This window comes from Podarcis melisellensis (genome assembly GCF_964234715.1).
Source record: "Podarcis melisellensis genome assembly, chromosome: 15".
NCBI classification, from domain to species: domain Eukaryota; kingdom Metazoa; phylum Chordata; class Lepidosauria; order Squamata; family Lacertidae; genus Podarcis; species Podarcis melisellensis.
In genome coordinates this window covers 41,402,254-41,429,262 of record NC_138532.1, presented here as the reverse complement: position 1 = coordinate 41,429,262, position 27,009 = coordinate 41,402,254, and the positions used below count along the sequence as shown (strand labels likewise).

The 27,009-nt window shown below is 47.9% G+C and overlaps 1 protein-coding gene across 1 annotated transcript in view; it reads left to right on the top strand.

Annotated features, from left to right (window-relative positions):
• The window catches only part of NXN (nucleoredoxin), a 66,298-nt gene that overhangs the window by 17,287 nt on the left and 22,002 nt on the right, over positions 1-27,009 (top strand). The window contains exons 2-3 of the mRNA XM_081890538.1: positions 25,701-25,818; positions 26,444-26,577. Of these exons, the coding sequence (XP_081746664.1) occupies positions 25,701-25,818; positions 26,444-26,577 (252 nt within the window). The remainder of the gene's footprint in view (positions 1-25,700; positions 25,819-26,443; positions 26,578-27,009) is intronic.

Below are 27,009 nucleotides of genomic sequence, written 5' to 3'. Positions count from 1 at the left end.
GGCGCAGGAATAGGGTGGCTAACACACGCACAAGTGGGAATGAGTGTACCTGTGTTGATTTGTACTGTTCAATTATCGTGTACGCAGGTATGCAGGCTATACACTCGTTGGAAAGTTACATGTGAATACCTGTGCGAGGGCACAGCTCAGCTGTTTGTATACGTAGGTTGTACACTGGTTGAATGTAATGTGCGAACATCCCTACTGTAACCTAGGGAACGTGGAATCCTGTGGCCCTCCTGGATGTTGCGAGACTACAAGTCCCACTATACCTGACACTTGGCCACATTGGCAGGGGCTGATGGGAGTCCAGTGGCACCCAGAGGCCCCATCTTTGGCTTGGGGTTCAAGATCTGGAGAGAGCGAGATGCTTAGCAACTTGACAAACAAACCAGAGCACATCCCTTTGGCTCTGTAACCTACACAAAGGAACGGAAGTGTTAAGACTCTCTGCAGCCCACAACCTGATCGCTCGACAGCACTTTGTGGCTTCTGTGGTCTGTGAGATGACGTCTGGATTCCCGCCTGCTGACGCTTTTGTGTGTGTCTTAAATTACGTAAGCAGCTTTTTAAAGGTGGCAGCAGACTAGTTCGTTTCTCTCTCTCCCCCACCCCAAGTCTGTCTTTAAGAAAGCTGAAGACAAGCCTTCACAATTTTGTACTATTAGTTATTGAGGATCAACCAGGGATTTTTATTTTTATTTTTTAAAAGCTGATTCACGAACTGTTAGCTACATTTGGAACTGGTGCCAAATCGCAGCTCCCTGGTGTGTAGAGCAAGAGGGTGTGGCCTTTTTCTGACCAGGGGGCCAAATTCCCTTCTGGGAAAGCTCCCAGGGGCCACATGCTATTTGAGGGTGAGAGCAGAGAGAAAAGTGGGCAGAACCACAAATGTAACTGTAAGCTTTAAATGTATATGTAGGCTTACACTCTGTCCTCCATGCAGACAAGCAAAGAGGCGCAATTGAGAGTTTGAGGCCACATTTCCCAGCCAGGCAAAAACCCTCGAGGGTGTGGATCAGGACCACTAAGGGGCCTGGGGACAGTAGACTTGGAGTAGGGGGCACCACATTTGCAGAAGTTTCCCAAACCCTGGTTTGAAGGGTAAGAAGGCATCTGAGGCACACGATGAGATACAACAAAATTATGAGCACCGTTTAAAGGTAAAGGGACCCCTGACCATTAGGTCCAGTCGTGGCTGACTCTGGGGTTGCGGTGCTCATCTTGCTTTATTGGCCGAGGGAGCCGGCGTACACCTTCCGGGTCATGTGGCCAGCATGACTAAGCCACTTCTGGCGAACCAGAGCAGTGCACAGAAACACCGTTTACCTTCCCGCCAGAGCGGTACCTATTTATCTACCTGCACTTTGACGTGCTTTTGAACTTCTAGGTTGGCAGGAGCAGGGACCGAGCAATGGGAGCTCACCCCGTCGCGGGAATTCGAACCGCCGACCTTCTGATCAGCAAGCCCAAGGCTCTGTGGTTTAACCTACAGCGCCACCCGTGTCCCTTATGAGCAGCGTTTAAGAGAGGCTAAATAGCACATATAGGTAGGCAAGCAGATCCAGACCCACACCATACTGCGGTGGGCAGACGATTTGAAAACTGGCAAAAGGGGACCTTTCTGCGTAGGACCATCATTAACATATGGAGTTGGTTATTGCAGGATGTAAATGGTGCTCAGGACGCAGGTGGCGCTGTGGGTTAAAGCCTCAGCACCTAGGACTTGCCGATTGAAAGGTCGGCGGTTCGAATCCCTGCTGCGGGGTGCGCTCCCGCTGCTCGGTCCCAGCGCCTGCCAACCTAGCAGTTCGAAAGCACCTCCGGGTGCAAGTAGATAAATAGGGACCGCTTACCAGCGGGAAGGTAAACGGCGTTTCCGTGTGCGGCTCTGGCTCGCCAGAGCAGCGATGTCACGCTGGCCACGTGACCCGGAAGTGTCTCCGGACAGCGCTGGCCCCTGGCCTCTTAAGTGAGATGGGCGCACAACCCTAGAGTCTGTCAAGACTGGCCCGTATGGGCAGGGGTACCTTTACCTTTACCTTAAATGGTGCTCAGCTCCCCCCACCCCCAGCCACTGCCCAGATTACATGGCTTTTGAGGGGGGGGTACACAGTCTTAGAAAAGTATGTGAAAGACTCAAGTCCATCAACCCGATATGTGGCAGCTCAGGGAAGACCCCATGTTTAGATTCAGCCATCTGAGTTCTAGATGGCGAGGGTGGGGGGAGTTTGGCAGGCAGCAACTTAGAGGGGACCTGCTTGAGAGTGTCACCCAGAGGCAAGATCCTGGAGCAGTTTGATTCAGCAGGGAAATGCCAACATTTTTTATCCATTGTGGTATAAAACCTCTGGAAAAACCGTTTGGGAAGGAGGAAGTGCCGGTGAACCAGCAAATGCAACAGTCCATGTCCCCCTCCCTGTTTCTTTTTAATTTTTAACCCTGTCATCGTCTTAGAATCAGAGCCCCCTGCAATGCAGGAATCTTGGTTCAACCTGATCTTTCTGTTGGGGCCACACTGTGGTGGTGGTGGTGGCGGCAGTTGTGGCTTCAATTGCGGTGGCAAAATGCTGCCAGCTGAAAGAAAGGGCTTGATGGGCAGCTTTTAGGCCACACTCGTTATATACTCCTCATTACGTCTCTGGTAATTAAGCTTGAGGGCAGATTAGAAGCAGCGGGTGGGAATCTGCAGACAAGCAGATTTTGGCTAACAACGGCCTCTGTATTTGTGCCAAGGCCACACCTCTCAACTGCCCTATGCCCTTGAACTCTGAGCATGCCTCTTGGTCTCCTGGATGGAGAAGAGAAACACGATTGTCTTGTAAGTATGTTGCCCCAAAGCAATTGTGGCCCTTTGGCTGGAAAACATTACCCAACCCCTGGTGCAAGTGAAATCGGAGAGTCTACCCCTGCTTCGTTTTTTCTCACTGTCCTCCATTGTCTAATTTGTTTCTGTCTCTAGGGCATGGGTAGGCAAACTAAGGCCCGGGGGCCGGATCCGGCCCAAACGCCTTCTAAATCCGGCCCACGGATGGTCTGGGAATCAGTGTGTTTTTACATGAGTAGAATGTGTCCTTTTATTTAAAATGCATCTCTGGGTTATTTGTGGGGCATAGGAATTCGTTCATCCCTCCCCCCCCCAAAAAAAATAGTCTGACCCCCCACAAGGTCTGAGGGACAGTGGACTGGCCCCCTGCTGAAAAAGTTTGCTGACCACTGCTCTAGGGGGTTAAGGCTATCAGGAGAAGGGAGTCTGTCCAGAGTCATTCTTTTGGGGAAAAAACATGGATGGAGATGCATTTATTTCATTTCATTTATATCCCACCTTTTTTTACAAGGAGCTCATGTACATGGCTCTCCCCCTTCTCCTTTAAGCCCTGCAACGACCTTTTTGGGTAGGTTAGGCTGAGAGAGACAGTGATTTGAGCAAGGTCACCCAATGAACTTTATGGACAAGTAGAGATTTGAACTCTGGTCTGCCAGGTCCTAACGCTCTAACCACTCCACCACACCAGACTTATTATTATTTATATAAAACCATAGTCATTTCCTAGCCCTGAAAGAGATTTTTGGAACTCTTCTGTAACCTGGGTACCAATTTTCACGCCCAGTTTTTGCCCACAGCATCTGGGCAAATGACTTGGTGGGTTTTTAAATTTTATTTTAAAGCAAGCTCTATTGAGCTTCCGCGGCCAATGCAGCGCCGCCACCAAACCATCCGCCTCCGGCATTCGCTTCCATGGCCTTGGGAAGGTGCATTGTGGGAGATTTTCCAGGAGAGAAATTGTCTTGCGCGAGGGCATTGCCTCTGAGGCCGGTTGTGTCTGCTGCAATTCAGGGCCATCTCCCAAGGACATAGGGGGCTGGGTGGGGGTGATTTATTGCTCCTTTGTCCCCACACAGAACATGATGCCCGCCTAGAAAATTGCTGTATGTCCCTGCTTTCCTGGAGGCTGATATACAGCCTCGTTAAAAATGATTGCTCCATTGCAATGCGAGGCGGGTGGAAGGAGCTTGGAGATGGCATTGATGCAACGGAAAAATAGACATCAACGTATTAAATCTGTTGATGGCAGCAGTGCAGGGGGGTTGAATAACACGTGTGGTTGCGTTTTATGGCTGCAGCAAGGCTTCCTTGCCTCTTTGTCCCGTAACTGGCACATGTAGCTGGTGTTTTGTAGGGAAATATGATGGTTTGAAAAGATGTAGGACCAACCAGCCATTGTTATTATTTTAAATGAGAAAGGATATCCTGCATCTGAACAAGAATGGGGAAAAGCGCAATGGAAATATGGGTCAAGAAGGTAGATGCATTGCAGGGCTTTGGACTAAATGACCCTTCTAACTCTACAATTCTATGATTATCTGTATTAGGAAGGAAGACTGAAATGAGCGTTTGGCCCTCCCCAATTCCCACACAGTTCATTGTTCCCTTGTAGGCAGTTAACTGGGCTGTTTCGTTTTTGCACCATCCTTCGAGAAGGTGCTGAACTCCCAATTTACCTTCACAACAACCCTGCAAGGCAAGCTGGGCTGTTGAAGAACGACTATGCCGAGCGAATGGGAATTTGAACCCAAGCCTGTGCTGTTCCTATTAGGGGCAGAGGGTGGAGAACATTTTCAACCCAAGGGCGGCATAGTGATTTTCCGAGGGCCACATGCCAGTGGGCGGGACCAGAAGCAAAAGTGGGTGGAGCAACAATTGATCATTTTTACTGGCCACACCCCCTCCATTCAGGCCAAGCTAAGAGCATTATCAGAGTTCAGATCCATCTTTTGGCCGCAAATCAGGATTCATGAGTGGTGTGGCCTCACAGAGAGTCCCTGGACTAGATGTGCCATTGGCCTAATCCAACGGACTCTTCCTAAACTCTTCTGCATGGGGAGAAAAAGGGAAGATCTTGGTAACGGGAGCCTCGCTGGGGTGGTTTTTGTCTTATATTTTTGCCGCCAAATGTTTCGTGTTGAAGACTGACTGAATGCAGGTCTCTCCCCGAGGCTCTCCTCTCTCTCCCTCTCTCTGTCTCTCTCTTTCTTTGCCCTTCGATGGAGCTCATCCCTCCGGCTGGGATTTCCATACATGGAAGCGCCAGGGCTGCAGCCAGAGGGAGTGGCCGTGGATGCCAGTCCATCTGGGCCTCGGTTTCCCCCGCAGCTGACGCAGCGCTCAGGCAGATGGCTTTGGTTTCTCTGCAATAATCCCGCACAAAAAGGCAAATAAGACGGGATCCCACTGCTCAGGGAGGGAGTGAGAGAGCGAGGGTATCGTTTTACGGGCCATTCAGGCCAGCCAGGAGGTTTTTAACCTGTTCTTGCTGAGCTTTGGAAAATAACCTCATTTTAAAAATATATAAATAAGAATAAGGCACTAGTTTTTCTTGAGGTTTGCAACCACCGCTTCTGAGAGAAGTCACATTCCCATGTTGTGGGTTCAATTTGTCACACTCTGTATCCCTGTTTGCTGCTTCTAGGAACTGTAGTTTGCTAGGGGTGCTGGGAGTTGTTAAGGAACCCCATTCCTCTAGCAGAACTACAGTTCCCATAGTGGTTTAACAATCAATTGCTATTGCCAGGGTATTCTGAGAGTTGTAGCTCCCTGAGAGAAATGAGGGTTCCCTAACAACTCTCAGGACCTCTAACAAACTACAGTTCCCAAGCTTCTTCAAAGTGGCATAAAAGTGCTTTTATTGCAACGTGTGGACATGGCCTCAGGTAACGGTGGGACACAGGAGATTTTCCCACAAAGATTTCATGCGAAGGCAGTATTGTGTGGGAGCAATTGTTTTTGAGATCCTCTCTTTGGGGATTTAAAGGGATCAGGCCCAGAAATGGATAGGAAGGCTGTAAAGGGCGCAAATCGTATGCTCCTGGTAAGCTGCCCCTAACAATGCTATAGCAGCAGCGTTCAGCCCCACTTATACTTTTGGAACACTCTTCAAGGGCAGCCCCAAAGAGACAGTAGTCTAGCAGAGATGTTTCCCAGTCACATGCAACAGTTGCGTCCCTCTGCGGGGAAGACAATAGCTTTGAGGCAGAGCACCTAAAGGTCCTGGGCTCAGCCCCCAGCATCTCCAGATAGGGCTTGGAAATGCTCCTATCAGAAACTCCGGAAAGCCACTGCCAATCAGTGTAGACAGTATTGAGCTAGATAGTCCCAGTGGTCTGATTCCAGAATAAGGCTGTTTTCTCCCTGCTGTCTGGAAGATCACCAGAAACCCACCAGGCCTAAGGAGATCCCTCTGATTCTTCTCACAGATTCCTCTCTGATCAACAGGAAAGCAAACCCTTCCTGCTGTCCTTGCGAAATATTAACAGCAAGAACTGGAGAAATATGGATTATCCGTAACAAATTCCTTTATCCATGCTTAGAGTCTATTAAAGGCATCAGCACCCCATCGGAATGGGCTTGGCCTGAGTTTCCTCCGAGAGCATCCCGGCCAAAGCAAACATCTGGTGCCAAAATGATGGCAAGATCTTATTACACTTGCTTTAACAAGAGGAGGCCCTTTTTGTGAGATAAAGACTCTGCATCCCCTTTCAACTTGAGGTTTCTCCTCTATATAAACTTTGCCTGCTTTCATTTAGCAAACAGGAGTTGCTTTCGTCGCAGGGGACTTTGGGGCTGACCCAGCGGACCATCTCTTAACATCCTTAACCGAGAATGCACCAATTCAGGATAGCTTAGTACAGTTTTCGTTGTGCCTGGACACTGTTCTGTAGTGGTTAGAGCAGGGGGGGGATGAACCCTGCGCACAGCCAGTGGTGAGGGATGATGGGAGTTGTAGTCCAGCAATGCAGCCGGAGGGCCATAGGTTCTCCACCTGTAGTTATCGGACAGGATTCAGGGAGACCCGAGTTCAAGTCCCCACTGGAGCCATGAAGAAGCTCACTGGGTGGTCTTAACGTCATTCAATTTGCTCTCAGCCTAACCTGCCCTGCTGGGTCAATGCGAAGTTAAAATGGAGGGGGACCATGCGTGCCACTCGCTCTTAGCTTCTGGGGAGAAGAAGGGCAATGGAAAAGGAAGGAACAGTTATGAGATTTTGAGTTAACGCTTCCGACGTATAAATTAAGACAAGAAAATGAAGAGATGCAGAGATGTTGTTAAGAGATTATTTATAAGCTAGTGTTGTTGTTGTTGTTGTTGCTTATTCCTGGTGTTGCCCAGCACTCATAACTGTTTTGGGGTGTCAGAACAAAATGGCTGCCATGGTCAGCAGAAACAGAGAAAGTGGCAAGGAGCTGTGAGTCCCATTACAAAAATGAAGCAAAACAAGTTATTAGTGTACTTAAATAAAACTGGAGCATGCTCTACATTTTGAGAAGTTGTTTTTCTGTCTGTTCTCTGTGCATTTGGACACCTTTTGAAATACCGTAATTGAATTTTGCATGGTGCTTCCTGAGGCCAAGGAGCACGTTTTCATCTGTGTTTGGATACGATAGGACACCATTTTGAATTTAAAAATGGCGGCCTGAAAGTATTTTAAAGCCTCTAAAAACATTTAAAACGTCAAAATAATTTCTTGTTAGAAATGTGCTGCTGTCACAAGAAAACCTGCCTTGTTCTGCTCAGAGGTAAGTCCTAGTGAGCTCAATGAGAGCTACTCACAGGGTCAGCGTGTATCAGATTGCAGCCTAACTATTTCTTCAGGAAACCATAGAAGGAGTTAGGCTCATCTTTCGTTTATTATTTCACTTAATTGAATTTTAAGCCCCTGCGTTTTTCAACCTGGTGTCTTCACCCTAGGCCCTGTGAGAGTCAGGTTTTTTCCCCTTCTCTTTTTTAAGGCAGCGAGGGAGAGAAATTTATTTATTTATGCCCTGACAGGCTGTGTCAGGGAGGAAATTGAGTGAAGCTTCGTTGTGAGGAGAAAATTCTTGACATGGCCATATTTTTTTTGGATGGCGTTCATATTTCAGCCGGACAAAGGCGACGGCGTTTCCTGAAGAGGCAGTTAAAATATCTGTGGTTGTGTCTGTCGTCGTAGTGGGGTGTGTGTGTGTGTATAAAGCCAGAAAACATGGATTTTGGTGAGGGAATGGATTGGTTTTGTGGCAACTGAGCGTGTCCTTAAGGGCTGATTTGGGCTCTTTTCCTTGACAAATTAAGGGCAGAAGCTGGTTGAGGTGAAGCAGGGTTGCTCCTCAAAATGGCACCCCTGTGCCGAGTTTTCCTCAGAGAGAGAAAAAGGGGTTGATGGAGAGAAAAAGGTGTGGGGAGAAGGGATAACGGAGAGAGAAACAGGTGACTTCTCTCTAAGGGGCGACATTAAAAAGTGGTTGGTGGAAAGAGGTGTGAGAGAAAAAGGTCGGGGGTGGGGAGAAGGGGTGATGGTGAAAGGGAAAATAGAGAAGGGGTGAGAGAGAAAAAAGGGTTGATGGAGAGAAGAGGACAGAGAAAAGGGATAGCAAAGGGGAGAGAGAGAGAAGGGGTGACAGAAAAGAGTGAATAGAAGGAAAAAGGAGCGATGGAAGGCGATGGTAGAGAGAGAAAAGGGGGTGACGGAAAGAAGGGGTGATGGGGAGAGAGGGAGAAAAGGAGGTGATAAACAGGAGGGAGGGAGGAATAATAGAACTGGTGGAATAATAGAAAGGGGTGTCCCTGCCCTTTGATACTGCACTATTGCCTTTGGCCCTCCTAACTATTGGCATGTGGCCCTCAACAGAACAATAATGGCGGAGGGGGTTGTCCACCTCTGGTTACAAGAGGTCCCATTACGTGGCAAGTTTCCTTCCCGCCCCTCCCCTTGGGAACAACGCGCAGGATGAGCCATTGTGTTGCCTCCGTGTTACTGCGGTGGTCCGTGTGGCTGAGGGGAGGGCGAAGAGAGGCTGTTTCCTGAGGGGTTTCTTTCATGTCAGACTCGGAGCTGCTGCTTTTTACGAGCCAGCCGGAAACATGCGAAGTGGTTTTATGGCGCTTCAGATCCTCCAGGGAGTGGGGAGGGAATGGCTCTCTGGGCGCACCTTAGCCCTCCGGCAGAAAAGAAAAACCACATCCGTTAGCATCTCTGCGGCTGAGGAAATTCCTTCTCTGATCCTTAAATTTGGCAGGGGAGAGAGAAAGGGTGAAGCTTTCCCAAGACAGCGAACCCGTTTTCAAGTCAGGTTTGCTGACAGGTGAAGGCAATGTGGGCCAAACCCGGTTCAAATCCCCTCTTGGCCACTTATTGATGGCATCCGTATCCCGCCATTTTCTCCAGGGAGCTCAAGGTGACGCATACGTAGTTATCCCCCTCCTCGTTGAATCTGCACAACAACCCTGTGAAGTTGGCTGGGCCGGGAGAGGACATGACTGGCCCCAGTGTCACAGCCAGTGAGCTTCATGGCTGAGAGGGGATTTGAACCCTGGTACTCTAACCACTACACTACACTACACTGTGCTGGCCATGATGCTGGCTGTGTGACTCTCAGCCATCTTTCAGCTTAGCCTGCCTTGCAAGGTAGTTGAGAGGACAAAATACAGGGTAACCCATGCACCGTGCCAAGCTTTCCTTGTGGTGGAAATGTAGAGCATAAAACGTACATGAAATGGTACATTAAAAGGACGGGTTGCAGGCTGATTATTGGGGTAGAAAACACAGGTTGGGAACAAAATGGGATTCACTAATTTTCCAGTTTCCCTTCCTGGTTAGCAGCAACATAATTGATTCCGTAGTCTGAAAGAGTGAGAATTATCCACCTTCAAAGGGCCCAACTTATTATTATTATTATTATTATTATTATTATTATTATTATTATTAATTACTTATAGTCCGCCCTACCGACTGGGTTGCCCCAGCCACTCTGGGCAGCTTGCAACATAATATAAAAACACAGTGAGACATTAAACATGAAAAACCTTCCCAGTTCAGGGCTGCATTCAGATGTCTTTTAAAAGTCAAATAGATGTTTATTTCCTTATATCTGATAGGAGGGCATTCCGCAATACAGTACGGGTGCCACTACCGAGAAGGTCCTATGCCCTGTTTGCTGTAACTTCATATCCCGCAGTGAGGGAACTGCCAGAAGGTCCTCAGAGCTGGACCTCAGTGTCCAGACTGGGTGGAGACGCTCCTTCAGGTATACAGGGCCAAAACCGTTTAGGGCTTTAAAGGTCAGCACCAACACTTTGAACTGTGCTCAGAAATGTACTGAGAGCCAGTCTAGATATTTTAGGACCTACAGCAGCAACTCACGCAGAGACACAAGGGGCAACCTCTGCTGCTGCGCCTGTCCATTGAGAGTGGTTAAATGATCCAGCGGCACTTGATGCAGAAGATAAAGATCCGCTTGCCTGCCTTGCTCCCAGCAGACACTGACTGAAAGAAGGTAAGCCCACAGTAGTAGATCATACAGAGACACAGTGGGCAACCTCCACCTGGATAGATTCTTTAGGCTTTTTTTAAAAAAAAACCCTCAGCTTTGGTTTGGTTCATGTTCATGCACTTCTTGTGGGGGTGGTGCAAGTTCTCTTGCAGCCCTGACACACACTTTTGGGGTGAATGACTTAAACGGGAGAGCACATCTGCAGGCAAAGCTGTAGCCCATCTTTGTGGTGCGGTGGATCTCTGGCATTTTTTGCAACAGGACCTCTTTTTTCCCTTTTCCTTTTTCGAACAGACGTCTTGCTCTGTTGCTGGCTTGCTGGGAGCCTCTGCCAAGAATGCAAATAATTAGAGCAAATTAAACCCAAACTTCTTTTTTCTGCCTGAGCATGTCCTAACTTAACATCTGCTGAATGTACAAGAAATCCTGTAAGCCTGGACAGGAGCAGAGATGGTTGAGGGAGGTGTGTGTGTGGGGGGTGAAAAGTAGGATGGGCGGGTGGCAAACATCAAAAGGCCTGCATACATCTCAGGAACTTGCTCTGAGACTCTGTGCCTGAGATGGTAGAATCCTGAGGTGTGAGAGTAGGACTGTACCACCTCAGACCACGAGTGTGTGATGTGCGTTATTGTTGAACTGTCCTCTGCTTTAATGGAACATCCTGCAAATTAAAAATGAACTATACCCCTTGAAAAAAAGAGTATAGTACTTCCTGCAATTTTTTAAGCAACAGAAAGCCAGTGTGGTGTAGTGTTAGAGTGTTGAACTAGAGCCTGTGAGACCTGAGTTTCATATCCCCATTTGGCCAAGATGCTGAGTTGGGGTGACCTTTAGCCAGTCACTTTCTCTCATCCTCTCCTACCTTGCAGGGTTGTTGTGAGGATTGAATGGGAGAGGGGGGGAACCCTGACAACTGTGTCATGGAACACAGCCTAAATAAGTGATATAGAGCATTATTGGATGAGTAAAGGCGAAATGAGAGGTCTTGATGGGGGAATGGTGACCTCTTGAAATATTGCTTTCCTCACCATCACCCACCTCACAGAGCTGATTTCACCCTTCTTTGACCTTTGTCCTCTGTTAAGGGACACGGGTGGTGCTGTGGGTTAAACCACAGAGCCTAGGACTTGCTGATCAGAAGGTCGGCGGTTCGAATCCCCGCCACTGGGTGAGCTCCTGTTTTTCAGTCCCTTCTCCTGCCAACCTAGCAGTTCGAAAGTGCGTCAAAGTGCAAGTAGATAAATAGGTACCGCTCCGGCGGGAAGGTAAACACTGTTTCTGTGTGCTGCTCTGGTTCACCAGAAGCGGCTTAGTCATGCTGGACACATGACCTGGAAGCTGTATGCCGGCTCCCTCGGCCAATAAAGCGAGATGAGCGCCACAACCCCAGAGTTGGTCACGACTGGACCTAATGGTCAGGGGTCCCTTTACCTTTTATGTCCTCTGTAATGTATAATAGTCATGAGGGGTAAATGGAACCTCCAGCTTCAGAAGTAGTTTATCCCTGAGTCCTGGTTGCTGGGAAACAACAGCTGAAGATGGCTATTGCCTTCATGTCCTACAGTGATCCAGGATGTTGAAAACTCTTGATACTATTTCTGCAGCAGGGTCTCCATCTTCAGCGTCTTAGAGCCTAGACAACATGAAACGGGAGCTTTTTAGCCACTGAGAAGTCTGTCTCCTTTTCCTTTGTAACTGATTGGGGCCAATCAGAGTGAAAGGAGGTGAGCCAGTCACTGAGGACGGGCTCCTAGGGTCACTCTGGAGATGGTGCATGGGAAGAACACTGAGGAGTTGTTCTGTATGCTCCAAACCTAAGCATTTAGGAGCACTGAAAACACAAGTGGTTTTCAAGGGAATGGCGAGTGCAAGTTCTGTTCCCTACAAGGGAATTTCATGGAAAACATAACTTGAGTCCCACCAAAAGAAGGTATTAGATCAAATCATTTGCCCATGTGCCTGCACAGAAAACAGTAAATCCAACTGAAAGGTAACAAACACATGGAGATCTGCACCAAGCATTGCAATGCACCCCTAATTATTATAGTTATTAGAGAGTTTTATAAACTTAGAAGGGGCATGGCTGTGACTATCGTGAACGGACCCTGCACTACTGAATTTGCCATTACACTACTGATGTCCTGATTGTGAGCTTCCCTGGACTGGGGGATCTGTCCTATCCAGTCTGGGAATAGAAAGCTGAATTTTTATCTGAATCAGCCAGGCTCTCTCTAATGTCCTTTTTATTGCCTCATTCTCTGGCCACTGCTGAGTTGGAGTTCCTCCCAGTTCCGGTAAGTGGGAGATTTTTTTCTTTTTCCTTTTTAGAACAGAGGCTGACGGCTTTGTTTTGAAAAGCGCTAGCAGGGTTTTCTGTGGGCTTTGGAATCATGTCAGCTCGTTTCCTTCCCGGCCCGCCAACCCAGGGATCTCCATAGCTAACAACTACTGTATCACGGTCCGTTGTTCCTCCTTGGCTAATGGGGTTGGTTTTTTAAATCCAGTGCCTTCCTCTTCTGCAGCTTCACCCTTTTTTGCATTCATCTCTTTGCATTTTCATGCTACTGGCATCCGTTGGCTCAAATCCAGTTCCTTTTGGCCCAAAGGCGACAGCACTTCTTACTCATTTCATTGTTCGGGACCAAGAAAGGGTGGAACTTTCCCACCTTTTTCAGGCCCCGCTGATATATTTTGATTGGCTAGATTCCAGCAAGGAATCCTGATTGGCTGGTTTCTAGCTTGGCTCCCTGATTGGCTGGTTCCTAGTTTGGCTCCCTGATTGGCTAGAAGGCTTATATAAGTGTTCTTAACTCTGGAGAAACTTCTAGTCTTGAACAGTTCTACAGGTGACGATTACCTCTTTCTTAAATCCAGTGTGAGATTGGATCTCAACGTCTTATTGATGATGAAGCACTTGTAATGTACTTTCGTCTTTCCCTTTCCCAGTTTGCAACACCCTTGTGAAGTAGGCTGGTTTGTTCTCCATTTTACAGGTTGAAAATGGAGTGGGAAGGATACCCAGTGCATTAAATGGTACAGTCCTTCCTTGTAATTGTACCCTACTTAAATTCTGAAGTAGGGGATGCAGATTCCTGTTGTGTTGTTCGCCTGGTGTCCTTGGGTACATTTTATTTTATTTTATTGTTGGGAACACTCAGCTAGGCTCAAGGTAAAGCAAACAAACAAACAAAACAAAACAAAACAAAAACAGCTGTTCTAGTTTAAATAGTGAAAAGAGAGGAAAATTACAAAATCTTTGCCATTCTGGTTACATTTCTGTGACTCAGGAGGACCAGAAGTTACCTAGAAGCACTTGGATTTCCCGATAAAATTATGTTCTGGGAATAATTAATGTCTTAATGATCCCCAAATAGCTGTGGTCAGGATAGCAAAAACATTAACAAAACAACTGTGGTTCTTTCTCCCACGGAACAGAAGAGACTCCCTTATACAAAGTCAGATCATTGTTCCATCTAGCTGAGAGTTGTCTGCACTGACTGGAAACAGCTCTTCAGGTCTTCAGATGGGGGGACATTCCCAGCCCTATGTGGAGATATGAGGGTTTGACCTGGGACCTTCTCCATGCTGCGTCCCTGAGCTACAGCTCTTCCCCTGGAAATGAACCAGGGTTCTAGTCCTCATGGTTCTTTAATAAAAACTGATTGATTAGGAATATAGGAAGTTGCCTTATAGTCAGACCTGTGACCTTCTGTACACAAGGCAAATGCTGTTCCACTGAGCTATGTCCCTTTCCCTCAATATTCCAGTTACAGAGCCAAATCAAACTCTAAAATCCTGTGTGTGTCTGTGTGTGTGTGTGTGTGTGTGTCTCTGTGTGTGTGTCTGTGTGATCTCCCCCCTAAACTTCGATGCTCTGAGTGTAGCCTGTGGGTGTTACCGGTCAGTTCCTGCCGCAGGGCTGCAGTTCCCCCCCACTCTTCTTCCTGGTGGTAGGCCTGTCTCTTTTTGCTAGCAGGTGAGTTTGGAGCCAGCTGTGGATCCTGCCTTTTCAGAGGCCCTTTTGAGCTTGAAAGGAGGGAGCGGGGATAAAGAGAAACTGTGCACAGCGGGGATGAATGAACTTGCCCTACTTTGAACAAAAGCCTCCCTCGCTTACTCCCACTGTCGGATTTGAGGGAAAAGATGTTCCGTAGCGCACAAAACACCTCCTTTGCTACGCAGTGAATTCTGATGCGGGAAGATGGTGGCCGGGAACTGCTTTGGCCAGATCAAATCTCTGAGGGTCCAGTTTTTTTTATATATATATAAAAACATTGCATTCATAACCCCACTGTGTCCTCCAGGGTGGTGGATGTGGTTCTCTTCCTTCCCATTTTATTCTCACAACAACCCTGTGAGAAGGTGAGGCTGAGGGACAGTGAGGGGTCCAAGGGCACCCATCAAGTTGTGTGGCCAAGTGGGCATTTGAACTCTGGTCTCCCGGGTGTTTGAGTGCAGGGGACTCCCATAGATTGCGCTGTTCCTCCAAGACACTTTTCATGTGCTTCTAAACCAGAGCTCTGGTAAATTTCCTTCTTGTCTAGAGAAAGATGTGTCAGGAAATGTCACCCTGTCCTGATAAAAGCCAAGGGTGGGTGGCGATTAGACCAGAATCCCCTTCCAATGACAGACTGTCTTTCAAAAATCCACCATAATATAATCTCTCTCTTTCAATTAACTTAAATGAAGCTTCCTCATCTTGATTCCCTTTGGAGAGGCTCTAGAGCTAAGTTGTTCCCCAGATTTTTCCTCTGCAGAGTCAGGTGGTGCTAGCCCCGCAAAGTGGGGTGTTCACTTGGGGGTCCAAAATGAGTTTGATCAGAATCCTAACTGGCCATCACCTGTTTGCTTCCATGTGAAGGGGGAACAGAAGATTTTTCCGGTTTTGAGAGAAGGAAATTTTGCTTTAAAGTGGGTGAGTACATCAGAATCACTGAGCTGATAGATGATAGATAGACAGACAGACAGACAGACAGACAGACAGACAGACAGATAGATAGATAGATAGATGATAGATGCATTTAAAAAACCCAGTGGCGTAGCGTGGGTTGTCAGCGCCCGGGGCAAGGCAAGTAATTTGCGCCCCCTAACCCGTGGATTTGCGCACCCTAACCCTAACCCCCAGATGTTGCGCCTGGTGCGGCTGGCCCCCCCTGCACCCCCCACGCTACGCCACTGATTTAAATATACCTTTGTTAAGAAACCGGAGGCCTTCCTCTTGGGCATTGTCGGCCAGAAAGTGTTAAAAAAGGACAGAAGTTTCTTTATGTATGCGACAACAGCAGCAAGAATACTTATTGCAAAGTATTGGAAGACACAAGACTTGCCCACACTGGAAGAGTGGCAGACGCAATTGATGGACTATATGGAATTGGCTGAAATGACTGGCAGAATCCGAGACTTGGGAGAAGAAACAATGGAAGAGGACTGGAAGAAGTTTAAGGACTATTTACAAAAACATTATAAGTTGTATGAATGTTAAGTATTTGCACGATTTAGAAAATATCAGTTCCAGCAAATAGACTTTGTAAAATAGAAAATTAAGTTATAAGTAAGAAAAGGTCGAAATTTAAGGCAACACTACGTTTAATTTTAAGGTATGAGCAATTGATAAAAATTGTTTTAAATTTAGAAGTATAATATTTGGAAAGTACAAAATAAGGTATGAAACAAGGTAATAATTTGCTGACATTCTTATTATAAATAATGCAGGGTAAGGAGATGTGAGGAAGTCCAATCAGTTATATAAGAAAAGTTGTACTGAATGGTTGGTTATATTTTTCTCTTTTTTCTTTTTTCTTTCTTTCTATATGGCTCTTTGGTATTTTGGTTCTGGCTTTTTGGTGTAGGGATCTTGTATTATGTATTTGAAAATTTAATAAAATATTTATAAAAAAATAAATGAATATTTTTATGGGTGTGGACAATGAGGAGCGTTTCTTATGCTTAATATCTGCAACACATTGAGTGCTCGTCCAGAAAAGTTGAGACTCACCCTCCAGTGCTATGCTCATGAGGCGCTTTCCTTCTCGTTGCTTAGGACTTCGTAGCAGCGGGGGAACCGCCAAAAAAGCCCCTTCGGGCGCACGGGAGGAGCGAGCCGCCCGCTTTCCCGCCCTCGCCGGCCTCCTGGGGCGCACGCAGCGCTCGCGCCCTCCGCAGCCCGCCCAAACGCGCGCCAATGCCGGGCGACGCGCCCCCTCCGGGAAGCGCGACGTAGGCGCCGCTCCTGCACCCGACGGCCTTTTCTGCAGGGCTTCTAGCTGCAAGCGAGTGTGCGCGCAGAATGCAGCGCCTGGGCTGGGGAGCACGCAGCCTCGTCCTTTCCTTCGCAGCCAGCACTGTGAGAGAGAGAGTGAGCCACCAGGACCAGGTAGGGGCAGAGAGCTCCGAGTGCGCCCCCAAAAATGTTGCGCCCGGTGCGGCTGGCACCCCTTGCACCCCCCACGCTACGCCACTGAAAAAACCACCTTTTAATAAGCCTCCTTAGACAGGAGGTGCTAACTGCTGCTATTCTTTTAAACCCAGAGCTGTTTTGACAAATCCAGATCTAGGATCCTGGGGGCCTCTGGAGTCAAGGGAACGGGCTGGGATCCAGCACGCCAGACGGTGTCTGGATGCATTCAATAGACCTTCTGGCTCCAACTGTTGCCTGCCTGCTTTTCTGCTATAGGTCGGGATTGTCAGAGCTTGCAAGAGCCTCTTTAAATCCGGAATGTACTGACTTTAATTATCTTTGGGGGGAGGGGAGGGGAACAGGGAGAGAGAGAGAGAGAGAGAGAGAATTGTATCTTCTCCCCAATTCCTCCAGACCTGGGTATTGCATATCTGAAAATTTAAGGGGTTAGCTGTCAGTTCACCTTTGGATCTTGGGGAGTTTTGCTTCCCTGCGCTCAATCAGACCTAGGAGACTGGCTATATTTTAAAAGTGGCCTTTGGTTGCCTGTGACAAGTGCTAATTGCCTCCCAAGTAACCAGGCTAGGAATATGTTTGTAATATCTGAATGTGGGGACTTCCTTGCTGGATCAGGGAAAAGAAGTCAATCTGAATGTTCTGGAACCTTCTTCAATCTGAGGACCACATTTCTATCTGGGAAAGCTTCCAAGGGCCACGTGCCAGTGGTGGGCGAGGTCAGAGGGGAAAGTGAGTGGAGCAATGAAGGTAAATGTCTACCTTTGTGCCTTGGGCTACTTCCCATACCCGCACCTTCTAGGTCTGCTCCATGGTGTTTGTTTTCTTGTGTAGTTAACATTCTGGGTCAGCACCTCAACACATCAGCATTGGTAACCACCCACTTGAGGTAATAGATGATTTTGTCTACTCAGGCTCCACCATAACCAGCAACTTCTCTATCAGTGGTGAGCTGGACAAGTGTATTGGCAAGGCAGCTATGGCAATAGGTCGCTTCTCCAAAAGGGTATGGGAGAATGTGATGCTGACGACCAATAGCAAGATGAAGCTCTACTAGGCTTGCGTTTTGAGCATGCTGCTTTATGGAGGCGAGTTGTGGGCAACTTACACCCACCAGGAGCGATGCCTCAAGCCCTTCCATGTGCGCTGTGTCAGGAAGATTTTGAGCATCACAGGGCAGGGCAGAGACTCAAACAAAGATGAGCTCTCCCAAGCCCAGATTCCCAGCATGTTTGCAGTCCTGTCTCAGCGATGTCTACAGTGGCTTGGTCATCTTCACAGAATGGAAGATGGCAGGAACCCCAAGGACGTGCTTCAGGCACCAGGCCTGTTGGGAGACCAACTACAGAAATGTCTGCAAACATGGCATGAAGATTGGCAACATCAACCCTGCCCTGTAGGATTCCCTTGCAGACGACCACAGTGCCTGGAGATAGGCAGTCAGGTGGTGTATCTGTAGCAGTGACCGGAGCAGAAATAACTGCTGGGAGGAGCGCAGAGAGAAGAAACACCATGGTGCATCTGCAGCAGCACAACCGGTCGCCTTCCTCTGCCCCAGCTGCAACAAAACATGTCTCTCCTATATCAGTCTCTACAGCCACGGTGGGTGCTGCAACCTGCCAACACTTTGACTTCCACTTTTTATACGACTTGTGGAAAATGGTATGGAAATCTTGTTTTTCAGATTAATAGGGAGGGGGGAAGAGAAGGAACTTCCTTTCTCCTGTAACACTTTCCAACTTGGGAGTCGATCCAGAGAAACTCAAGGCGGGAGCGTTCAGGACACAGAACCCAACACACTTGTGGAACTCATTGCTGCAACATGTAGGGAACATTGCCAGGTTCAGATGGCTTTCAGAGGGGATACGGCAAAGATGGAGGAGGAGAAGCCTCATCAATGGCTACTAGTCACAATGGCTATGTGGAACTTCCCAGTTTAGGAGCAGTCTATCCCTGAATTTACCCGCTGAATCACAAATGGGGAAAAGGCTGTTGCGCTCATGTCACTCTGTGAGAACAGGATGTTGGGCTTAAAACAGCCTCTGGGTCTGATCCAGCAATGTTATTCTTACATTATTGCCTCCCAGTTGTGGAGTCCACAAAAGTTTTCAAGATGCTGTTTCTTTTCTGCCTTTGAGGCCATCAGTGTGCTTGCTCTGTGATGATACTGACCTTGAGTGTAGGTCAGGCGCATTTCTTATGGACTAGAAACATTTCCCTACCTCCTCTGGAGGATTTTGTGAAGGTTGGGAAAAAGTCTAGGAAGATTCAGGGGATTGGCTTGCAAGGCTGCAGCTTGGCTTGCTGAGTCTCCAAAAAGAATTATCCATGGTACATTTGATTCTCTTTTTCCAGCCCTCCATAAATCTCCCCTTGCATCCTACCCTGGAGCGGATGCCGAAAGCCTCTGTTAAATCAGACGCAAGCGGAAAGGCCCCATTCAGCCACCTGGCCTGGCCTTCTCTCTCTCTGTGGTCTGGCTTTGGGCTTCCTAGGCATCTCTCCAAGTTGTAAGGCCAAGGTCCCCAGGGAGGGCATCTGTCAGCCGCCTGCCCTCCCCGCCTGGGCCTTCCCTCTGCGGCAGGTGGCATTAAACCCTCGCAAAGAGTCCCGCTGCAAACGGCTCATCGGGTCCAGTGAGACTCCCCTCTTTGCTTCCCAGGGACGCTGTCCTCTGCCCACCAACCCTGCTATTGTGCCCTTCCCTCCAGAGAAGCAGCCCTGGTTGGCAACGAGCAGCCGCCGCCACCTCCCCGTCCTAAGACGCCACATTCCTGCTTAATTGGCTAATGCTTTTCTGTTTACCTTTGGTTTGTTATGACAAATCGGACAGATTTTTCCTGGCGCTCGCTGCAGTGGTATCCAAACAAATCAAAAGAAAACGGTGCGTGGAGCCAAGTTCACTGTGATCCATGGAGGGGTGTGTGTGTTTGTGCACGCGTTCGGAGGAGGGGGGGTTACGTCTGTTTCTTATTTTCGTCTTGTTGTTGTTTACACACCACCCTGGGTGTTTGTGATTCATGTTGTGGCTACGATCTCCATTTCCTGGGGAAAGGCCCCTTGGCTTTCTTTCTCTCTGGGCTTTCCACCCCACGTGGGCAGCTTACATGCTCGGCTATGCACTTTTTATTTGCTTACTACACTGTCTCCAAGGAGCTCAAGGTGGCATACATGGTTCTCCCTGTCCTCGTTTAATCCCCAGAACGACCCTGTGAGGCAGGTTAGGCTGAGACAGACAGTGACTGGCCCCCAAGGTCATACCCAAGGAGCTTCATGGCCTAGTGGGGGATTTGAACCCTGGTCTCCGATGTCCTAGTCCTACACTAACCACTACACCACACTTGCAACCAGCCCAGAATCTGCTGTCATCCTCCTCCTCCTTAATCTGATTTCCTCCCCTCAATAGAACTGTGAGCCAGTGTGGTGTAGTGGTTAGAGCGGTAGATTTGTAATCTGGGGAACCGGGTTCGCGTCTCCGCTCCTCCACATGCAGCTGCTGGATGACCTTGGGCCAGTCACGCTTCTCTGAAGTCTCTCAGCCCCACTCACCTCACAGAGTGATTGTTGTCGGGGAGGAAGGGAAAGGAGAATGTTAGCCACTTTCAGACTCCTTTGGGTAGGGATAAAGCGGGATATCAAACCCAAACTCAGCAGGAAACAGTATGGGGGCAAAACCAGACCAGTTGACTCTGCCTATCATTGTCTTTGGCTCTGCCTACTGTTGGGCTTGAGCAGATATATAAGAAGGGTTGCATTTGTCTGGAATTCCCAAACATAGCCAGGATTTGGCCATCGGGAACAGTGGAAAGTGGAAAGATTTAGCTTGCAAAAAAAAGTTCAGCAACTGTGTTGTGTCCAGATTTTCACTTTTTGAAATATGGCGACCCTAATACAACTGCTAGCACATTTGCCAAGCTAAGCATGGTTTGGTATGGTTTCAAACTGAGATTCCTGGGAGCTGTAGATTTGTAAAGGATGCAGAGAGTGGTTAGGAGACTTCTATTTACCTCCCAGAGCTACAGTTCCCAGCGTTTCCTGTGACGAGAGATTGATCTTTAAATCGTTCTGGGAATTGTGTCTCTGTGAGGAGAGTTGGGGTGTCTCCTCGCAACTCCCAGCACCCTTAGCAAACTGCAGCTCCCAGAATCCTTTGGGGGGAGCCGTGGCTGTTTAAAGTGGCATCATTTAAAACATGTGGTGTGGATGTGGCCCAAGACGCCAATCCTAACCCCTCTTGCCTGGCATGTTGAAAGGGAATGCTAGCTTGTTAAAGAGAATGAGAGTTGTCAGGAGACCTGCACCCAGCGTGTGAATGTCGTTGGGCAGAACCCTTCTCCCAAATTCCTCCCCTACCCCTTTCTCCATTTGATTCTCCTGGCCTCTCCTTCCACACCCAAGTGTCCCCTCACCCTTTTTCTTTTCCAGAGTAGTTTTCTTTCCTTGTTGAAGCTGCCTGGCTCATACTAAGCTCCCCACCCGGTTTGCCCTATCCGGATTTTGACGAGACCAAATCCGCTTTCTCCCACCTGGCCAGTGATGGTTGCTGCAAAGAGAATTAACAGAAGAAAAGATCTGTTACCATTATGGTTAAGCTCTTACCCCCCCCCCCCGCCTCCCAGCACAAAAAAGCCTCTTGTGAAGCTTGAAAACAGCTGAGCTTTCATTCCAAAGCAGCAAGGCACCTCTGTGCTTTCTCTCTTCCCCCCACCCCCAAAAATGTTTCTTTAAATGTTTATTTCAAAGAAAATTAGAAGCAGAAAAATCTCTTGCATCTGGGATAGTTCTGGAAATGGCTTTCTTAGTGTGTGTGTGTTTTTAAAAAAGAGTGCTCAGGGGACATGTTTGGGGAAGTAATTGCCCCTCCCTGATACCATATTTAATTTTTTTAAAAAAAAACGTTTTATACATCTGCAAAAAAAATGCAACTTCAATATAGACGCAAAGTGAACAAACAACAGGTATATAATACAAAGGTTTAATGTATTTGAATGAGGAAAGGGCAAGGAGGAGGGAGGAGGAAAAATAAATAGGAGCAGATGGGTTTAGGACTACAGTGTTCCCAATGATATCTGCAGCTTAGCATTCTCTTGCATTTTGTTATACCCATTTTGTGAACTACCAGCGCGTCCAGCATTCTGTTCTCACAGTGACCAACCAGATGGGGTACCTCATCTAGCCTGCGGGTGAGATCCTTAATTGCACCACTGCCCTATGGTCAAACTTTAGAGGAGTGCCTGTCCGTCAAAGTTCAGAGGGGCTCTCTGCGATTGGCACTGAGAGTGACCGCCCCACCATAATATAGATGATGCCAGCTGTTTGAGAGCCCAGCTTGTAAAGGAGTTGTGTCTTACCTGCATCCCATATGTTGTCAGGTGTGGGGCAGGTGAGTGTGGTTTGGGGAAAACTGTTTATTTAGGCCTGGAGATTCCTAAGGCTTTTACGCCATGGTCTGTCTGATTGCCCAAACTCTATATAATAAATATAGAGCCACATGCTATATACCGTATTTTTTGCTCTATAAGACTCACTTTTTCCCTCCTAAAAAGTAAGGGGAAATGTGTGTGCGTCTTATGGAGCGAATGCAGGCTGCACAGCTATCCCAGAAGCCAGAACAGCAAGAGGGATCGCTGCTTTCACTGCGCAGCGATCCTTCTTGCTGTTCTGGCTTCTGAGATTCAGAATAATTTTTTTCTTGTTTTCCTCCTCCAAAAACTAGGGGCGTCTTGTGGTCTGGTGCGTCTTATAGAGCGAAAAATACGGTATTTATTAATTGCATTTATGTCCCACCTGTTTGTCCAAGGAACTCATTTCATTCCCACAACAAACCTGTTGTTGTCCCAGGGTCACCCAGTGAGCTTCAGAGCCGAATGGGGATTTGAACTCTGGTCTCCCAGAGCCTAGGTTGGCACTCTAACCACTGCACCACACTGGCTCTCTATAACTACGATCCGAAGCCATGGTTTCTTTACTACGGTTCAAGCTCTTGTCGGCCCCATTGCTTGTCAGGGCTGCTGGGAGTTGTAGTCCAAAAAATCCAATGCTTTCCAGGTTGTGGGAAGCTGATATCAGTCACCAGTCACACATACACCCTCTTTCCCCCTGCGAGACTGATACTGTCGTCAGGATTGCACCAGCTATGAGCTGTGGTGTTTTCCGACCATCGAGCGAGGCAAACTACAAGAGTGTTTAGCTGTTGAAGCGATTATTGTAGCTTAGCAACGGAAAGAGTTGAAGTGGGGAGGGAGACACAACCCTGTTCTCTGAGTTTTTTTAAGCAATATTGGATGAGACCTTTTTTCCTTTTTAACGGGAACAGCTAATTTTTTTAAAAAAGTGCAGGAATCTCTCCAGCCTCCAGAAAAGACGGAGCGAGAGGGATCTTGGCATCCCTCTAGTATGCTCAGGGAACAATGACGGAATAAGCCACTGGAGTTTAGGTTCTGCTGGAGGAATTCCTGCCAGTGGCGTAGCATGGGTTGTCAGCACCCGGGGCAAGGCAAGTAATTTGCGCCTCCTAACTGAGAGAGAGTGAGTGAGCCAGGTAGGGGCAGAGAGCTGCGAGTGAAAGCGCGCCCCCCCCAGATGTTGCGCCCGGTGCGGCCGGCACCCCCTGCACCCCCCACGCTACGCCACTGATTCCTGCTGTGTTGTTCCCCCCCTCCTCCCCCAAAAAAATAGTCTTTGGGGGGATTATAGTGAAAATGGCTCACCTTTAGGAATTTCAGCATGCCTTGTTTGGATCTTCCATTTTTACATATCTTAGGGACCAAGTTAGGGTAGCTGCTAGAAACTGACAATTTGATTTACTCTTTCCACCTTCAAAGGCAGCCCCATATACATTGCACAGCAGTAGTCTAGCCTGGAGATTTCCAGTGCCATGAGGAGTTGTGGTCTGGTGGCGCTGGGTGGAGGGTTGGATAGCAGTCTATCTTCCAGAGTTGCTGTAAGAACAGCTGGGAGAATTCAGCCTGCAAGGCTGAGGGGAAATAACCACTGCTCGTGTATTCTCTGCCATATTAATCATGACTAGAAAGTTGGGCCATTTATCGAAAGCATTTATATGCCACTGCTTAATCAGAAAAGCTTACAGAGATGCTTACAAATCAGTCTAAATAACACCAGCTTGCATTCTAAAAGGACGTGACACAAAAGAAAAAAGGGATAATGTGGGGAGAGGAAAAAAGCAGGAAAGTTCATCCTTTGCTGACCCCTGCAGTAGTCCAAATGGCGCATACTTCTTTTCATCAAGGCATTGATTCCCTTAACTTCCCCTGCCTCATGGACCACTTGATTTTTTTTTGTTCTGCCTGTTAATAACAATTGTCCTGCCCTGTGCTAGATGCTGTATGATTGTTGTTGTTTTGAAAAAATATTGCTTCTTTTCTTTCTCGTATTTTAGTGTGTTACAATTTGAATTCCATACAGTTCAGATTGTAAGTGTTATTCGCTGAATGAAGCTTGCGGGCGTTGAATTGCATTGTTTGGTTGCAGCAGAGCACTTGGTTTCAGAAAGACAGCAGCTGCAGCCTCCCAACCTAGTCAGAACTTGGGTTTGATGCGATTTCAGCATCAATCCTTTTAGTGAATGGAGCAAATGTGGAGCTTATTTCCCCCACTTGATCTTCTTGGCTGCCTGGTTCCCCTTCCTTCTCCGCCCTCCTCCGTCTCTTCTCTCTCCCTCTCTCTGGCAAAACTGACCTTTTTTCTCTCTTGACCCTCCTGAGATCCAGCTGCGCAGGCCCTCTCCAGCTCACTTCAGCATCTGAGCTGCTGCCACATCGCTTGACTTGCGACCGGAGGAGAAACCCGCTCGCCTGTCTCCCAGCCAAGGAAAGCTGATGCAACCCCAGCTGCCCTTCCTCTGGGTCTCAAGGGCTGCAAAGCCCGGCCAAATAAACAGAAGGCTTTAGCCGCCTTTAAGTGGACACTCCGTCCAGAGCCTTTGCAAACACATTCCGAAGCTCCTCTAAAGACTGCGGAAACTCCATAAAAAAAACCCTTTTTGGCTCTGGAAATGTTTTAAAGTGCAGGCCTGCTGTTGTCAGGGTGAGCGATTGGTTGAGTGAGGACTGCGTTTTCCAGAGTGTGGCTTTCCCCGCAACCGCACCTCGCTTCAGCTCCTGCAGCTGAAGTTTTACGAGGTTGAACTGACCACCTGGCAGGGTTGATGTCCTTGCTCATGAATCAATTCTGAACGAATCTGCACATGGCTCATACAATCATGCTGGTGGAAAGCCAACGGGTTTCAAATGGTGCGTTTTTAAGTATCACCGCCATCCGACATGATAGAATCTTATGCATGGAATGGGGAGAGTGGCCAGAGAACAGCTTGCACAAAGTTAAACAATGGAACTTGTTGCCAGAGGAGGCAGTGATGGCCATCAGTTTGGATGGCTTTGAAAGCGGATTGAACAAATTCATGGAGGATAGGCTATTGATGGCTACTGGCTGTAAGAGCTATGCTCCACTCCTGTTGCTGGAGGCAGTTAGTACATGCCTCTGAATACCAGTTGCTGCCATTCATGAGTGGGGAGAGTTGTTGTTGTGCTCAGGTTCTGCTTGTGGGCATCTGATTGGCCACTGTGAGAATACTAGGTGCGCCATTGGCCTGATCCAGCAGGTCTCTTCATTTGTTCTTTTTACCTTATTTTTTAAAAATTTAATTTATCATACCTGGTGCCACTTGGGACATGTAAGAAACCCAAAATAATCTGTGTGGTTTTGAATTCATTTATTAAAATCAGTGCTGCTTTGTACAGTTCCGTGCACCATCTTGATTCAAAATGGCCTCTGGTTGTAACCGGAAAAGCCAGTTAGGTCCCTGCCGCAAGGAGCTTACAGTCTGAGCTTTTGAACCATGAGACAGCAACTGGGAGGAGGGAGAGTGGAAGGGGCAAGAGGATTCTAAGTATAACTTCACTCCTTGCTTTTGCAGTTCATTACCACATCTCTCTCTCTCTTTTTTTCCCCCTCCCTCCAGTTGAAACTCTGGAACAAGTTCCGAGTGTCCAACATTCCCTCGCTGATATTTATAGATGCCACTACGGGAAAGGTTGTGTGCCGGAACGGCCTCTTGGTAATTCGAGATGACCCAGAAGGTAAGGCTGTGTGTTTAATGCTCTCGCTTGTCACGCCAAAGGAAATCTTTGCATCATTGCCTCTTGTGGGTCACGGTTGCCCTTTTCTGAGAGCATGGCAGAGACTGAGGCAAGCCGATGCACTCAGGCGAACCTCACCAAAGACTTCTTGGAGGCATAGAAAGCTCCAGCTCTTCTCTTAAGAACAAAGCAAGATTCCAGTCCTCATTGTTCGGAATTACAGGCTGATTTAATTAGAATCTCAATATACTGCTTTATAAGAAGTGGTTAATCTAGCTCAGTTTTGTCTACACTGACTGGCAGCAGCTCTCCAGGGTTTGGGGCAGGGAGTCTTCTTCAGCCCCACGTGGAGATGCCATTGAGGATTAAGTGTGGGCCAATTGCCTTCTCCATCTCCTGGGCCATTGTGAGGGTTTAAGCAGTGCTTGGCAACTGAACCTAGCTGCCATATTTATTTCCCACAATGCACTTTCCTGCAATGACACCAGTCTTGGGCCTGCATGATGGCAGACACCATTTTGGATTCTCTTTTGGGGGGGATACAGGTCGAGACAGATGGGGTGCTGCTGTGATGTTGTTAGTCGTTTCTCTGCTTTATGCTGTGCTCCTCCCGCTCCTGCTCCAGGTTTGGAGTTCCCTTGGGGGGCCCGGCCATTCGGCGACGTGGTTGCTGGGCCTCTCCTCCGAAATAATGGCCAGACCCAGGAGAGCAGCACCCTTGAGGGCTCCTATGTTGGCGTTTACTTCTCTGCACACTGGGTGAGCTATGCTCTTAACTTTACCACTTTGGGGGTGTGGGTGGCGAATGGAGCTCAGGGGTGCACGCGAGCATGTGCAGAGTGCCTTCCCCTTACAACTGAGTCATCACAAGCAGAGCCATGTATTGACTAACGTAGTGATGAATTATAAGTAAAGAATAATCAGTGATTGTAATGGGATGAAGTCTATTTTTAATTAATAGCGGGGATTTTTGTATGGTTTGTGGCTCAGAAAGTTTTGTTATGATTCCGACTCCTTTTGTACAGCAGCTGTGACTGCCAGCACCCCCCAACAATGTATATGAAGTGCATTTGGAGTGTGTTCACACAATCCTAGCATTGTACAGTTGGAAGGGACCACAAGGGTCATCTAGTCCAACCCCCTGCAATTCAGAAATCTTTTGCCCAACATTTGTTAAACTCTTTATTTGCA